The sequence below is a fragment of the Amblyomma maculatum genome, chromosome 2 (genome assembly GCF_055883805.1).
Source record: "Amblyomma maculatum isolate TAMU_Amacu chromosome 2, ASM5588380v1, whole genome shotgun sequence".
Lineage (NCBI taxonomy): Eukaryota > Metazoa > Arthropoda > Arachnida > Ixodida > Ixodidae > Amblyomma > Amblyomma maculatum.
The window spans coordinates 137,927,086-137,943,896 of record NC_139345.1 but is presented as its reverse complement, the minus strand read 5'-3'; the positions used below and the strand labels follow the sequence as shown (position 1 = coordinate 137,943,896).

The 16,811-nt window shown below is 42.5% G+C and overlaps 1 protein-coding gene across 1 annotated transcript; it reads right to left on the bottom strand.

The window, feature by feature from the left end:
* Positions 1 to 1,690: 1,690 nt before the first annotated feature.
* Positions 1,691 to 16,122, bottom strand: LOC146200034 (uncharacterized). The gene is made up of 3 exons (XM_084592260.1): positions 16,071 to 16,122; positions 11,437 to 11,585; positions 1,691 to 2,066 (listed from the first exon to the last, which is right to left on the bottom strand). Exons 1-3 carry the CDS (start codon positions 16,120 to 16,122, stop codon positions 1,707 to 1,709), a joined length of 561 nt encoding a protein of 186 aa, XP_084448386.1. The 3' UTR covers positions 1,691 to 1,706.
* Between the last annotated feature and the right edge of the window lie 689 nt (positions 16,123 to 16,811).

Here is a 16,811-nt window from a genome sequence, read left to right as displayed (position 1 = left end):
AGCGGAATAGTTGGCTATACGACTCCGAAGACATCCGGCGCTGCATGGTTATACGCAAAAAAACAATACACACAAGAGAGTTGAACCAGGACGTTAACACAGATGATGCGCTCGCTACCAACTGCCAGTTTTTTGGGGTACGGAGAAGAAGAAAGCTTCACACAAAACGTGGGGTTGCGATATGAAGAAATAGTAAAGAAAAGATTCAGAAAAAATAAACGAAAATAAAATGAAAATAATGACAAATTAGGCGTAACTTTTTGTCACATTGTCCAAACGTCTTGTCAAATTGTCCAAACGGAGAAGTATAATCTCTTTGCTGTTGAGCGCCACGGACGGAACACTCACGCATTCCCCTTCTTCTCCCGTAATCATCTTGAAGGCTATACTGCCGCGAGGCTCAGACCCTGTACCGTCACCCTTTGATTCAGTACACGAAAGCAGAATCCACTGGGCCACCGCGGCTTCTCGTTGGGATAAATAAAGGCAGCCTGTTGCCTAAACAGTTTTAAGAAGAGGGTAGAAAAAAAAAAAAAGAGGGTAGAGAGGAAAAATCGATTAAAGTTATTTACGCCCGAACGCAAACACTAAGCAACAAGGTTTCTGACATGATTCATGCTCTCCTGTGACTCCTAAGTGACTACTCTTCTAGGTGCAAACATGTGTTACTCTTCGCCATGGTCCGAGAACTGCTAGAACGCTCTTAGTGTCTCTAAACAGCTCGTCAGCAAGTATGGCTTTTGACTAACTCTGAGAGCTTAGAAAGCGAGTTAAAAGGGTTGAATTTTAAGGAAGAAATGTGCATAGCGCATATCACAAAGAAATAAAGATCAGATTTTAATTCTTTGTGTTTTCGTTTTATTACGGTAGGTATGCCTACAAACTTCGGATACAATGAATCGAATCACATGGCAGACAGGTCGGTTACAAGTAGACACGAATGCATTTCACGTGTAATATTCTCTTTTCACGCAACTATTTTTTAAAATTTCTGCTGCGTATGAACCTGCTGCATAAATCAAGTGCTTGTTTTGAAAATTGATATAAAAACATACAAGTTTTAAATTTTAAAATTTTTGCATGATAATCTTAAGACTTTCAAGGGCAAATAATTCATACGTACACAGTTTCATTGCACAATACCGACTTTTATTTCTTTGTCGCACTGTTTCCCTTTCGGGTTCTCAGTGGTTTCTACAGCCATGATGCGTTTGCTCCGGCAATATATTTCTAACTCCATTTTCATGAAATGCTTTCCTGGCGTAGACTCTCTGTGTTTGGCGTGCGAAGTAATGCTATGTTTTTTCTTGTTTTTTTTTTAAGTGTGCCTATCACAAGAATTCGCTTCGTACTACATTGACTCTGCTTAAATGTTACCACATCGCATTTTACCAGGGAGTTTAAGCCTTCAAAAACAGCTGACATGGTTTACGGTTCTTAAATATTCAAAAAAACACTTCAAACAAAAATTTTCAAACGTTTGCTGTATATATTCGGTACGTACGAAAGCACTGTCGTTCAAACATTTATTAGATGTAGACTGTCAGGCTCTCCAAGATCACAATAAATGTTTTATTGGCCTTTTCTGACCACGTCACGGAACATGCACCAAACGACAAGCCGTATTCTAAGCAGCTTTCTGACAACATAAAAGGCAGTATAATGATATGCTCGCCATTTTAAGTGCAGCCTTCTTAGCGGTAAACTCAAGATAAGTATACAAAACGGTGGCCGCCTAACTGTTCGCCAAGTTCGATCAGCTGCTGGCCTGCAAGGTCAATATCTCTGCATATGCGTTGCACAAAATCGGCGTTTCTCTCAACGTCTTCCAGGGCGTACCGGCTCAGCGCTTTAGAAAATATTTTGGTGACATATTCGGCGGCCTTCTCTTGAGCTTTCTTCTTAACAACTTCAATGGTGGCTTTCACAATTAACTTGCCGGCAGCCTTGAGGGTCTTCTTGATTCCAGGGCCAACCTTCTTTGAAGCTGCCTTAATTTTTTTGGAAGCCTTTTTCATTGCCAACTTCGTCTTATCCCACAGTTTGCGGAAGAAATACTCATCCGCCTGAAAGCAGAAATATGAACAATCTAATATACCAAGACAGTCATACTCTTTCTTAAAAGGTTCTCTACTATCATCCACATTATTTACTGCACTTTAGTTGGGAGCTAGAACTTGATTTATGATGTAAACATGCGGGTAATGCTTCTAGCGCCTATGAAGTAAGCATGGCAGTAATGTTTGTAGCGCCTGTATTCACACACACTTTGTCCTTTCAGTGCTGCTACTGGTACTACCCCTTGGCGTATCGCTCAAACTTGTTATAATGACACGATACAAAGTCTGTTTTGTTACTCCTGCTAGCCGTAACACGGAGCTAAGTTAAACCAATAAATTAACTGAAACAAAAAACAGTATCGAATGCCTGCTCATGTCACATGCAAAGATTCAAATTTGATAGCAAAACGCGAACTTCTTGAAGCAGAAATCTATACTCTAGATTATAACACATAGAAGAAATACTGTAGGAAAAGAAGAAATACAAAAGAAAGAATCCGCATAATTTCTTATCAAATGTGAGATCATCTTTATTAACTGCACATCCTTGCATTTAATACAAATGCTGCTAATTAAAATTTCAGAAAATGCATTAATCGTTACCTGTCACTGTTTCAATGCTGATGCTAAGCGAGCCTCAGTGCAACAACCAGCGCTATTTGTAACATCGTCTTCTTGGTTCCAGCATACTATCAGTTTAGCAAGATTTCAGTGTGCTGTGACCATGGAAGATTTCACGTTGCGTGTAACACGGGGGTGTTTTGCTAACGCAGCTTGAGGACTCTGGACCCTTTACTGAGCAGAACTCAGAACTGTGGCGCCACGTACAGAACTCACGGCGCAACTTACGTACTCGCCCCTCAAGCTGTTATTCTGAGACTCCTTTACTGCGCCTTCGCCTTCCTCAAAATACAGCGCGTCTGGAAGCAACATTGCTGTGCCCTTTAGAGCTTACATGTTGCTTTCATAAACAAATATTCTTCCAAATGGGAACGGCTGACGGCCTTGCCTGTGAAAATTATAGCTGTAAGGAGACAGTCCAACATCTCCCGTTTGAATGTCCTGCATTTGTGAATGAAAAACACGAGTTTCGTTCTGCGCTGGAATGCCCAAACTCCTCGTCTTTTAATGTCTGACAAGATCCTTGGATTGTGGCCACGGCAGTCGACTGCTTTGAAGGCATTCAGAACACTTTTTAGTTACCTGACAGCCGCCGGCTTGAGTGACAAGCTATGATTGTGCGCCATGTCCCTTATTTCGTCTCCTCTTTAATCCCCTTAGCTCTTTTCCCCAGTGTAGGGTAGCCAACCGGAGGTCTTCATGGTTACCATCCCTGCTTTCCTTTCTCCTCCCTATATATCCCGTTCATTTTGGTATTTGTGTTTCACTATCAAAGCCTCTACTACACAGCACTGAGCCATTCTCTCCTCGCAAAGTAAATAGTATCATTGATTGGCATGATTAGAACACGTGCACTGAAGACTGACATGGCGAAAGAATATCAAAAGTTATCGTCACTTATTCAACATTTAGTTCACCTAATAGCGCAAGTGTGTGGCCTGTAAAATATCCTTTAAAAAATAACGCTTCCAGGCAAATGGACATTCCTGAAATATTGATCTTGTTTCTTAGAGTGCGAAAGCTTACCTTCGCTATTAAATGTGCTTTTAAAATTAGCACGGTGAGTGTGAATGGATAGGGGCGGAATATTTGCCTAATCGAAGGAAAAATCTAATCATACCATCTAAATTTACTCGTGTGAAGGTCTGTGTTCATCAATGGAATATTCACTGTAGTTCATCAGAAAAACTAAGGGACCACCCTGCTACAACCTTTACAGCAATGTTTTGACCTGCATGTTGTATAACACCAAAAAATATCGCAAATATTAATAATTCCATTTTTTGTTTTGCTGAAAATAAACGGAAAAGACTATGTACGTCATTTGTTGTCTGTTCTACATCTTAATATCCTGTAATTTATATATAGAGTGCACAAACGTTATGCAGAAGCTATATTTTGGCTGCCCCTAGCTCGCGAACTTCCTGAATTGTTCATTATGCCTTTTTTTTTTTTTCATCAAGAGCCTAAATTTTGGTTGCTCATGGAGAGTTTAGCTGTGAACGGTTAATGTAGAAGCCGAGCTCAGCGAGTCGCCAACCTGCACCCGTGAATGCTAGAGCGTGCACATCGTCAACCACGTCCCAGACGCCATGCCAGAGATCGATTGCGATTCATTCAATTCTCCTTTTTCGCCCGTTTCAAAATTCCCTGCTATACTGACGGGCTTTTATCGCTGTGGCGTGTATAAAATTTGTGAGATACGACTTTTTCTAAGCCAATGCAGGTGTGAGCTTTTTAACCTAAACAAAACAATTTTCGTTTTGTGCAATCGCAAGGAAGTAAGACTAGCATATTTTTGTTTGGAATCGTATTCAGACTGTCTTGGTTAATACGTCAGCGGTAGCAGACATATATTCAAAGATTGACAGAGTTCATATTTATTCCGTATATCACAGGAGGAAGTGGGAAAGGCTTAACTTCGTACAGCTTTGCCCCATTTCACGTGAGCACTTTTCATTTTCGTGCATTCTCTGTTGCACTCTCTCAAGAATTCTCGCGCGATACCAGACAGGATTTCTGTGGCGGGTTACAAAGCGACGGACGCCTGGGGAATCTTTCTCACTGATGCTTTATACTGTTCCTGTATGCGGTGCTGCAACTGCCATATTGTTCGACTTCAATAGTTCGTCTTTGCTCATAACTTGACCTTTACCCAGCCAGAGCTCATGCATGGCTATCAGTTTAACCGAAGCTACGACCTTCAGCCTAACCTTGTGGACCACGTACCTTGGCGTCAAACCATAAGATATGATTGCAAGCCGTGACGGAATTTGGACATTTAGGTGACATGTTAGGTTTGACCTTACACCTTGTATTACATTTCAGCGAACTTTCACCTCTGATTTTTCATATTTGACCTTTCGGGTGACTTTTCAAATATGGATTGCGAGAGCTATGATTGAGACGGAGCCTTGTGATAGATACAGCCATAACGTCACCTGTGACTGAAGAATATGAGCACGGAGGAATTTCACCTTAACTCACGAATAGAGCCTTGACGAACAGTTCTGCGAAGCATAACTATATGTTATGAAGGTTTCGTTGAATACCACGTTTAACTATGATAAACTTCTCCTATCTTAAGGCAGCGATATCGGTCGCTGACGTAATAAAATTTCGAACACCCCGCATTAAAGTATTTGCACAGGTAAGTTTCTAAAATTAATTTTTAATTCGATAGAGAACCCGGTTTCGCCCGTCGTTATCAAAAGCTGAGTTCAGCATAGAAATTAACGTGCATTTAAAGAGTGAAACGCCATTTGTAACTAGGTTTATGTTAGAGCACTGCTGTACGTGCTAGTATGAGTCGTCCCCCTTATGGTCACAAGACAGGACAATCATCCATCGAAACCCATTAGGTAAATTATATAGAACAATTTTAAAATTTTGACAAGTACTTACTAATTTGGAGCTAGATAACAACTGGAACGTTCTTTGCAGAGGATCGTCTTAAAATATGCTACGTTCTTCTGAAGCTACACTTTTGGAATAGCATGATAAATAGAACGCTTGACGTAAAACTGAAAGGGGTGCTGTTCGTTTGGTGTTTGACAGAACCGGGCTACATTCCCGTGTGCGCCAACCTGCTTCCGCGCATAATTTAATATGCAGAGAAATAGGTTTTACCAGTTTGTGAAAGGAAATTTTGTTTACGACGAGCAAATATGCACAAAACATAGTCAAGAAGTATATGATTGCATCGACAGGTGGTAGGTCCAGGTGAGCGGTAAGCAAGAAATAATGAGAAGGATCAGAACAGGTGGATACAAATTCGGCAAGTATAGTTTAAGATGACGAAAATCAGTTTTTTTTTATTCTAATACATTTGCCATTATGCATAACGCGGAAGGGAGGGGATGTGGCAGAAAGTTAGAAGGAGGTGTGGAGAATAGTCTCGACTAAAATTTAAAAAAATGCTCGATGAAGCCGATTGCCCAGTGTCCACTTGGTACATCAGTATTGAAGCTACCATCATAGGTCTACTTTCCATTTTTAGCATTGTATCACAGTCAAACAGTATTGCAAAACAAAATTTGTCCTAAAGTTGCTTAACTATACTGAAAATCGTTGAAGCTAACCAAAAAAGTTCATCTTACAATCACAACAGCAAAGCAGTTATTGAAACTAAAAAGTTAGGTCCGTCGTTAAACGAACGAAGCAAGTAAAAAATTTCGAGGACAAACTATCATCAGTTATAATCGATTTGAAATATAAAAACGTTTCAGCGCTAATTACCGTTGGTCGCCTTGACAGTAAAATAACTTTGGCGGATGAGATTATATACGTTCCGGGGTTAAGCTACTGCAGCCGGCGCAGTTCGGATTTATTGGAGATCTTATACGTTAGGGGCTTTACTGCCATGGTCGCAGTCAGGTCGATATTGGTGATATTTCTTCGATACGAGTACGTTTCTGCACAAGCCAAACTGTGTGCCCTATTTCTCATCGGCGTTCGCATTCTATATGTTAAGGTGCAACGCTTAAAAAAGTTGTTTAACGTTAAGAATAAGCTTCTTTACAGGCAAGTCCTTTGGTGATTGCTGTCGGATACGTAACTGCCATGTTTTGCATCTTTCTATGATCGTAAGTATACAAATCGTTTTAAACGATACTGTAGCGTTTAGGAAACAGTCCGCGTCGTGCTTCTGTGTGCGCACACCTGCTAGTTAGTGATGCCACGTAACCTTTCGTGCTTAGCCACTTTTGTTCACACCGTGACATATTTGCCCCATTTTGGAACTGAAATCGGTTTTCTTTCAGTACAGTGTGGTGCTGCAAACTGTTCTGGCTACGTTCTGCTAAAAAAAAAGTCAGCTATTTGAACAATACAATTAATTCACGCTGTTAAACTCCACGCACGGGGCCGCGGAATTAGGCGAGGAATTCTACTCTGTGGTATAAAATAAAAATAAACACACGCAGGCCAATTGCTGCTTACCAGAACTTTAGTCAACCTTGTTGAAATGCAGATAATAGGGTTGTAACAAGCGAAACGGCGCTGCATCAAAGTTACTGCTGCCGTCTGAGGCTGAAGCAATACCCACGGCGAGAAATATAGAATTGTCAAAATGACTCTGCATGATTCGCTTCAGTTTGCTACGGTTTCCGCGCGAATCTAATACTGATATGGTCACTTCTACAATAAGTGCCAAAAGGACAGAAAAAAAAATTAGAACTTTGATAACACAGTTGTTGTTGTTGTTGTTGAAAACTTTTATTGTCCAACAGAGAAGGACCACACCGCCTGGGCCGCTCTGTCTCACCCCCCTGTAAGGGGGAGGGGACTTAGCGGCCCAGCCGCACGGGATGGTCGCATTAGATGCTGGCCGGTTTGGTTTCGCCGGCGGCCTCTGCTGCCAGTTGGACGGCGGTGAGTTGGAGCTCAGGGTCTGAGCGTCGCAATAAGGTTTCCCAGGCTTCCCTACTGCTAATGTTTTGCGCCCTGCCTGGGGAGTAAGCGCACTCCCAAATTATATGGTCGAGGGTTCCTCTCGCCCCACACCTTTTACATTTATCGTCCTCGCAGTCCGATCGGATATGTTTATTTAGTACTGGGTTTGGGTATACTCCAGTCTGCAGGCGTCTCAACGCCTTGTTTGGTGGGGGGAAACGCCTCCGGCATTGCCTGTAGTGTTCTGTAATGTCTTGATACGAGATTAATCGCCCTTCTCTATTATGTTCTGCCTGAGCCGAGCCATCCTGTACAGCTCGGAGGTAGAGATCTCGAGCTGCACTGTGGGCCGCCTCGTTACCGCTGACAGATTCGTGCGCCGGGGTCCAGATGATGTTGATCGTCCTATCAATCACTCCTTGTGTTAAAATTTTGGTGGTGAGGGGGTTTACCCTCCCCCTACTGAAATTTTGGATTGCAGTTTTACTGTCGCTAATAATATATCTAGCTTTGGTGCCAACGCAAGCGATCGCTATCGCAGCTTCCTCCGCTATCTCGGTTTCTTTCCCTAGTATGGTAGCCGCCGTGATGAGGGTGCCTCCCCCATCTACCGCCGCTATGGTCATGTATCGACTGCGTCTGTTTCCTGCCGCATCTACGTAGGCAACTTCATTTGGGGGTTTGCTCCGATATATTGTTTCTATCGCTTCCGCCCTTTTCTGTCGCCTTTCCCTATTAAACACAGGGTGCATGTTTTTGGGTAGGGGAGGGATTCTTAGGTGCGCCCTGATTTTCCTGTCAATGTCAACCCTTTCCTTTTGCCCCCTGTCTGTGGCTATTCCAAGGTTACTTAGCGTAGCTCTTCCCACTCGCGTCGTGCTGAGTCTTTCAAGTTGCGAGGTTTTAACCGCTTCCGTGATTTCTGAAATCGTATTGTGCAGTCCTAGGGCCAGTAGCTGCTCCGTCGATGTACATGTTGGGAGGACTAGGGCCTTTTTAACGCATTTTCTGATGAGCGCGTCTATCTTTCTCCTCTCATCTGCCTTTAGGTTCAGATATGGCGTGGCGTAGCCCACTCTGCTAATGATGAAGGCTTGTACCAATCTCAGGAGGTTTTTTTCCTTGAGGCCGCCTCCGTTACGTGAGACCCTCCTGATGAGGTTTAATGTCTGGGTCGCGTGGTTTTCTAACTTTTTAATGGTGATCGTGTTCCTTCCGTGTGTTTGTAAGTGGAGTCCCAATATTCGTATTGTCTCTACTTTTGGTATCTCCCTTCCTTCCACGTACACCTGTGGGTCAGAGGGAGGTTTATTCCTGAGTGCCTTGTCATTATACACGAAGATTTCTGATTTTTCAGGCGCACATTTAAGTCCTCTGTCCGCCGCGTACTTAGAGATGACATCTGCTGCCGCCTGCAGCGTTTCATTGATCTCTGCGTCGCTCCCTCTGTTGATCCAGAGATTGATGTCGTCCGCGTACAGGCTGTAATTTAAGTTGTAATTCCCAATTTTCCGCAATTCCTTCGGGAGCCCTCTCATGGCCATGTTGAAAAGGGTGGGTGACAGTACCGATCCCTGAGGTGTCCCCCTGTTGCCTAGCCTGATCACCCCAGATTGTATTTCCTGGAAAGTTATAACCGCCGTGCGGTCCGTTAAGAAATTTCTGACATAGCGATAAGTTTTTAGCCCTATTCCTGCCTGCTGGAGCCCTTCCAAGATGGCTTCGTGCTTGACGTTGTCGAAGGCCCTTTTTAGGTCCAGTCCCATAATGACTTTCGCATCTTTGGTTCTGGAATTAATTATGTCTTGCTGCAGCCGCAGCATGACGTCCTGTGTGCTCAGATGGGGCCTGAAGCCATACATCTCGTCTGGCCATTTCTCTTTTTCCTCCATATAATTTGAAATTCTGGTCTGAATGATGTGTTCCATTAACTTTCCTACACATGACGTGAGCGATATAGGCCGGAGATTTTCCAGTTTCGGTTGCTTCCCGGGTTTTGGGATCAGGATCACGGTAGCCTCTTTCCACAGCGGTGGGATCTCCCCTTTTTCCCAGCATTTCTGCATGTAGCTGGTAAGGGCCTCTATCGAGTTGTCATCTAAATTCCTGAGCATCTTATTCGTGACTCCATCTGGCCCTGGAGCTGACTTGGTTTTGAGTTTCACTATCTCCGCCCTTACTTCAGCTCTCGTGATGGGCGCATCTAACTTCTCATTTGGAATTCCCTGGTAGTCGGGTAGCTCTCTAATTTCGGTGTCCCCTATGTATGTCTCGACGAGTTTCTTCATGAATATGTCATCGTCCTGCTCTTCGCATGCGTGTCTAACCTTAGCCATTTTGACTCGTGCTTGTGTTTTGGACGTTTCAGGGTCTATTAAATGTCTTAGGATATTCCACGTCTGCGGGAGGTTCATATTCCTTTCCATGTCGCCACATTTGTTAGTCCAATTTTGTTCACATAGTTTAAAGGCGTAATCTTCTATTTCTTTGTTATGACGCGCCAGTCTTCTTCTGAGATTTTTGTTGTTTCTGCCTTTCCTTTTAAGTCGACGTTCCATGCCCTGTTTGGCCTCCCACATGTGTAGGAGTCGGGCATCCGCTATTTCCGGAGCTTTTTCCCCTTCTAGCGTCTTAGTTGTTTTCCTGGTGTCTTTCTTTACCGCTTCGCACCAGTCCTCTATATTTCCTATGTCTGTTAGATCTCTGTTCCCTCTAATCTCTCTAAATCGGTCCCAGTCTGTGATTTTCGTCCGGAAGCACTTTTTTCCTTTGACTTTACTCCTCATTTCAACCGTGGTTTCCACTATTGAGTGGTCGCTCCCCAGGTTGAGTTCCGTATTTAGCCATTGCGTTGTTTCTACGTTTTTAATCAGGGTCAGGTCCGGTGAGGTATCGGCTGTAACACTGTTCCCCGCCCGCGTGGGGTGTAATGGGTCAGTCAGCAATGTTATCCCCAGGTTATGCGTGTCCTCCCAACACTGTCTCCCCTTTGCGTCTTCCTTAGTGTACCCCCACTCCGGATGATGGGCGTTAAAGTCCCCCGCTATAATTAGCGGCTGGTTCCCTGCTATCTTAAGTGACTTGTTCATTATCGCCCTGAAGCGGACCTTCCGTTGTCTCGGTGGGCTGTAGATATTGAGTAGGAAAGTGTTTGATTCCTCCTTTTTTCCTGTTAGAATTTCTACAAAGACGTGTTCTATGACGTTGTCTTCTAATTCGTGTTGGATTGTTGCTATGTTTCTCTGCACCAGTGTTGTAACTCTCGATTTGTCCCCTTTCCCACTGTGGAAGGCGCGATACCCTTGCAATTTGGCCGGGCCGCCGGTCTCCTGCAATGCTATAGCAAGGGGGGCTGATTCGCGGATCGACAGCGTGCTCTGCAATACCGGTCGCTTGCGTCGATACCCGCGACAGTTCCACTGCCAAATTTGGATGTTATTGGGCGGTCTGTCCATTATTCAACTTTGTTTTGTTCTCCTCAAGTATAGTCACTCTCGCATTTAGGTTGGCGGTTTCCCCCTTTAATTGCTGGAGCGCCTCCGTCATGAGGTGAAAGTGATTTTGCATCTGTATCTGCATATGTTGAATCTGCTTGGCTAAGTCCTCAAGCTTACTGTCTCTTTCCTTAGCGAAATTCTTAAGACTTCTGTCCAGTTTCGCATTTACTTTCTCTAGCTTTTCATCCACTGTTAGGTCTGAGCTGTTATCCTCCCTAACTTTGCGTTTAGGTGGGGGTGGAGAGGTATCCTCGACCAGCATATTATTCTCCGCTCCCTTGTTGTCGACTTGAGCAGTTACAATGCCTTGCAACTTCAAACAAAAATCACAGCCTTTAGGTGATCTTTTCTGCACGCTTTCTTACCTCGTCTACATCTGCGTCTTGCTTCAGGTGGAGAGCCACTTCGCGTAAAATGTGGCCCACGAGGAGGGCCTCATTCACTGTTTCCTCCGAATTGAGGGCCTGGACCTCACCCTGTGCGGCCTCCTCTATGACTGTAGTTTCCCCTGAAACTATTGGAAGAGGGGAAGAGGATTATATTACCGGAGCTTCGAATGTATTAAATTAGTGCCTGTATTGAAACATTCAGGCCACTATGCGCTGTACACAACCTCCCTGCCTTTCTATTCTATTCTTTCTCTCTCTCCATCTTCAACGAAATGCTACTTTTGGCAATGAAATACTGGATGCGTTTAATACTAAGTGTGTGTTGAATAATATAGCCTTTAGAAATCATTTCCCGGCCAATTAATGAATATTTTTAATTAGAATCTGTGGCTAGAAAAGTCAGTTACATTGGGCACACGTCAAGTCTGTTGATACCTGTAATATAGTTTCAAATATTTAATATACAACTGCGTAAATGATGAGTTATTACCTTAGGAAGCAATGTTGTATCCCATTTTATATCTTGATATTACTTTGCGTCTTCAAAATGTATATATTGGCGCATTGAAAGAAACAAATACTTTCAATAATTTCGTGAATAGGTTAGGGTGCAAGAACAATTTTCTAATAAGACACTCCAGTTTGGAACAACTACCATTCTAACAACAAAATGAGACAGCTTTCCTTCTTTTTTGAACCCACATTATGATGGAAGGCTTAAAGTCAATTTTCCCGTGAAGTTGTGCCTAATATACACCTCCTACCAAACATTTTCATGCCCCAGCGTTCACATGTTCGCATGTGCAATTCCCCTGAAAGGTCTACGTACCGTATTAATTAAAGCACGTCAAGCAGGAAACCTATAGACAGCAATATGCGATAATCATCTCCAATCATTTTACAGCACAATAGCGAAGAACCCAGATATTGAAATTATTGAAAGTAGGGACGGCATTCTGCAATGAAGAGTATCTAGTTTCCACTAAATAATTAAACAGTTCTTACGGCATACACATTTTTTATGGGAAAGCTGTCGCTTTTAACTTTATGCAGACACGGAGAACAAAACTTTCAAAGTGCCGAGAAAAATAAAAACGATAGGAATAAACGAACACGTCACTGCAATAGCAGCTGATCCAATTTTGTCAAAGAAACCAGGTCATAATGGGTGTAAAATGTCCCAAAAAATCCAAGGAAAGCACCGCATTTGTTTGAAAAGGAATATCAATAAGCTAGACAGTGCCAAAGAACAGCAGGCATCAAATGTTACCCTACTGAAAAACCAAAAGTTCTGCCGGGCAATAATCTTATGAAATCTCATCTAATCCCATAGACTCTCATACGGTGCACATCATTATTTGATGTGCACATAATTAATTTATGATAATGTACAAGAAACTGCAAGACCTTATGCAATTATATGCGACTTGTATGTGATTTGTTATGTGAATTGAGTGAAATTGTGTGAGAAAATGTGAGGTTATTGCCTCATGCAATATATTCAGTAGGGTAGTGCTTCAGAATAATGTAAATTTCAGCGACAAAACTAAATAAAGCACACAAAATCTATTTTCAAAAGAATATATATATATATATATATATGTGCGTGTGTGTGTGTGTGCGCGCGCGCGCGCGCGCGCATGTGTGTGTGTGTGTGTGTGTGTGTGTGTGTGTGTGTGTGTGTGTGTGTGTGTGTGTGTGTGTGTGTGTGTGTGTGTGTGTGTGTGTGTGTGTGTGTGTGTGTGTGTGTGTGTGTGTGTGTGTGTGTGTGTGTGTGTGTGTGTGTGTGTGTGTGTGTGTGTGTGTGTGTGTGTGTGTGTGTGTGTGTGTGTGTGTGTGTGTGTGTGTGTGTGTGTGTGTGTGCGTGTATGTGTGTGTGTGTGTGTGTGTGTGAGAGAGAGAGAGAGAAATAGAGCGTAGAGTAAGCAAGGTCCCATGATTATTGTATTGTTTCCTATTAACTTTTCTATGATTGGAGGACAAATGTCAGGTAAAAAAGAAATGAACTATAGATACGCAATAGTTTGCTCGGTAAAAGAATCGTATATCAGTAGAGCCAGAAGACGCAATTTTTGCCACTTCTAAATGTTGCAAGTTAGAGGCCAAGCTCCCTTTGTACTAAAATTTTGTCGTACATTATTTTTTATTTAGCTTTGTTATATCGTCGTTTATTTCCTAAGGGTATGAACGAATGTTTAAATAGAAAATATAAAAAACGTAAAAGATTAAAGAAGAATGTAAGCGCCCCTACATTTTGTTTTATTTCGCTACAATGCCTGTGGGGCACGTTCTAGTACTTTTTGTTGTCCCGGAATGAACCAGTGTTTTATCCTAAATGCCCGTTGCTTTTTCCTCGTCGGGTGATACTATGACTCAAAGGCTCAAAAACCCAATTAAAGAAGGCGATGCCTTCGATTTATCTATATTTAATAAAGCATATCAGCAATTTCAACACCACCTGCGATCAGAAAGAGAGAGCACTTGACATCCGTAACAGTGTATGCTCCAATATAATTCTGGATGATAGCTGAGGTACTCCACTGATAGGGCTGGGACAGGTAGGTCACAGCCGCTTGCGGCGGGGGCTACCCTGCCACTGAATTTTTATCTGTTGTAGGCCGTCATTGCACCCGCCACCGCTTCAGTGGTAAACGATGGCTGATTTTGCGGCGCGCGTCTTTCTCTCCCTTATCCTTTCTTCTCTATTTTCTGTCTGCACGAGGCAACGGTGTTGTTGTTGTTGTTGTCCAAATAACTTATGGCACATACCCACAGAGGGGGATCAGCCAAGAATTGGGTAGCAAAGAAATTTTTTTTAATATACTTGCATTAAAAAAAGTGATTTGAGGGGTAGAGTAAAGGAAACAAAACGGGAAATAAGTGGAAATATAAAATGAAAAGTGATAACACTCACGGGAGATTGACACTACAATTGTAGAACAAGTGATGTTTAAATATTTAGCAAGGCAAACGATTTGAGTCCAGTAAAAAATTTTGCATGGCGGTAAACACAGACCTGTGACTGTGCCCAAGGATGGTGGCGCCAAATGATAGCAATGTCGGGCTGCTTAAACTAAGGCCAAGCTGTTGCAATGGCCTTTCCATCAACTGTTTTCTCAGCGTAGTAAAGCGGCGGCAAAACAATAAAAAGTGATCTAATGGTGGCTCAGCTACCAGTTGCAGGCCCGTGCATTTTCTTTTCCTTCTTCCTACAGCCACAACAACAAGAATATAATTGTGACTTATTGCGTCATAATCTCAAAATGTTATTTTATTTATTTAACTTTGCCAGCAACCTTTTGGCAGTGATGGAAGGAGTAAAACAATACAATAAACGTTACAGTCATTGCAAGTAATTGTCGCACTAAGATGAGAAGAAAATAAAGTACAATACAATAAACGTTACAGTCATTGCAAGTAATTGTCGCACTAAGATGAGAAGAAAATAAATTTTCATTTGCGAAAAGGTAGCAAAAAATGCGAAGAACCAGCAAAATTATACAGTGAATAATCAACACTTCTCAGCAAATTGGCGCTCTCGAAAGGAAAAGTAGAAACGTTTTCGCAGCAATGTTAGATAATGAACGACGAATTCTGAAATTGATTCTGGCGTTGACAGGCAGCCTGTTCCAATCAGCAACTGTGGTTAGAAAATGGACAATTTAAAGCATCGTGCCGCAAACAATGTTTTGCTCTGTTTTGACGATTTCAATAATAATTGGGCTTGGATTCATTTTTATGTGTGTTTTTACAATACTGCTTCACAACCAGAAATTCTAACCTCTTTATTGTGGAATTCTTCTCGTAATAAAAGTTCCATAAATGCTCTAAATGATCAGAAGCCGAAGTAGTGCCCTTTTAAACATTTAGCCACTGAACCAAGAGTCACCTACGGCCGTTAATTGACTGCTGATATAAATTCTTGTGATTGTTTAAATACTTTCAGCGCAGTTATTTCAGAACATACGTTTTCAAGCCACCATGAATGTATCATCTTCTGAGGAAACGTTTGTGCAAGATGTTGAAAAAGAAGGGGTCGGCCTGTATGAGATGAAGAATATGAGTCTAAAATTTGAATTAAACTCCAGCTCAACCTTCAAGGGTAAGTAGGCCGCGACCGAGTTTTTGGCACCTCCGCGTGGATCGTTTTTGGTAATTCGTTGGCGTATATGCTTTAAGTTAAGCATGTAATCACTAATACTGTACTTGCAACTCGTATCTCTCACATACTCATAGGCAGACAGTTCTAAGCTAGTACATTATGTGAAGGGCAAGCCAACAGAAATACAGGCTCGCTGTAACGAACCCATTCAAACTTGAATGCGTGCCCTAGGAATTAAGTGTTCCTCCGGATTCAAAACTGCAGAGTTCTATTCCCGTATGACCTTGCCATCTTAAACAAAGAATCCAAGTTGCCAGTTTCTGTATATTTCACCATGCTTCGTGATTTTGTGACTTTACAAAACACGTCAAGCGGGCATTGCCCTGGCATGTTATCAGCCAACGTTGGCCTCAAAATTTTATTAGTATGGCCTTTAAAATATATGCTGCTAAAATGCGGTACGATGGCAAGCTCGTATCAGCTGAACAAAGTATAGGGTACTGCTCACCGACACTGGCGAGGAAGCCAAGAACGCATACCACCATCAATGTGCTCTTCATTGTGTCTGCAAAATAAAACGATTCAAATATTGCAACAATGATGCGAATGCACATAGTTGAGGCGTAAATATCCTACCGCTGCTGCGAACGGATATGCATACTGCCATCATTAAAGCTGCAACATGCCTTATGCTCTTTCATGCATGTCCGAGTTAAGTAAAATGAATACTTACTATTCATAAGGTATGTGCGCACCAGAAAACAAAAATCGTATTTCTCCTTTTAATAGTTATAAATGCCGGTAAGGTTTTGAAGCGGCAGTAAAATTGATGTCGGATAGATATCGTGCGTTCTTCAACAACCGAATGCCAACTGGATTTCCCACGCCTTCACCACCACCAGCAGCAGCGTCAATTTATAAATGCGTGACCACGATAAGAACGCCGATTAGATTACTCTCCTTTCACCAGAGGCTGTACTTACTGACTGGGATGGTGCCCAACAACCTATCAGAGGCCACTCATCTACAGCACCGCATATATCGCTATTGCGACACTGAATTGCTTCATTGATGTCGAGGTGCACTCGTAGCCCTAGAAACAGCAGAAGCTATAGACCATGTTTCAACCAAAGTACGACTGCACTCGTTATTTCGAAGGAAGGACAGATGTTCATCGTTCAGGCGGAATGCTGATTAAAACTGAGGCAGCGAAGCTATCTATAAACCTAGGAGTAAACTTCCGGCGGCG

Coding starts and splice junctions, on each gene's coding strand:
- LOC146200034 (XM_084592260.1), bottom strand. CDS start 16,122: ATGAAGAGCACATTGATGGTGGTATGCGTTCTTGGCTTCCTCGCCAGT. Junction 11,586..16,070: donor TGGCTTCCTCGCCAGTGTCG/GTGAGCAGTACC, acceptor CTCTTCCAATAG/TTTCAGGGGAAACTACAGTC. Junction 2,067..11,436: donor AAGACGCAGATGTAGACGAG/GTAAGAAAGCGT, acceptor TTCTGCTTTCAG/GCGGATGAGTATTTCTTCCG.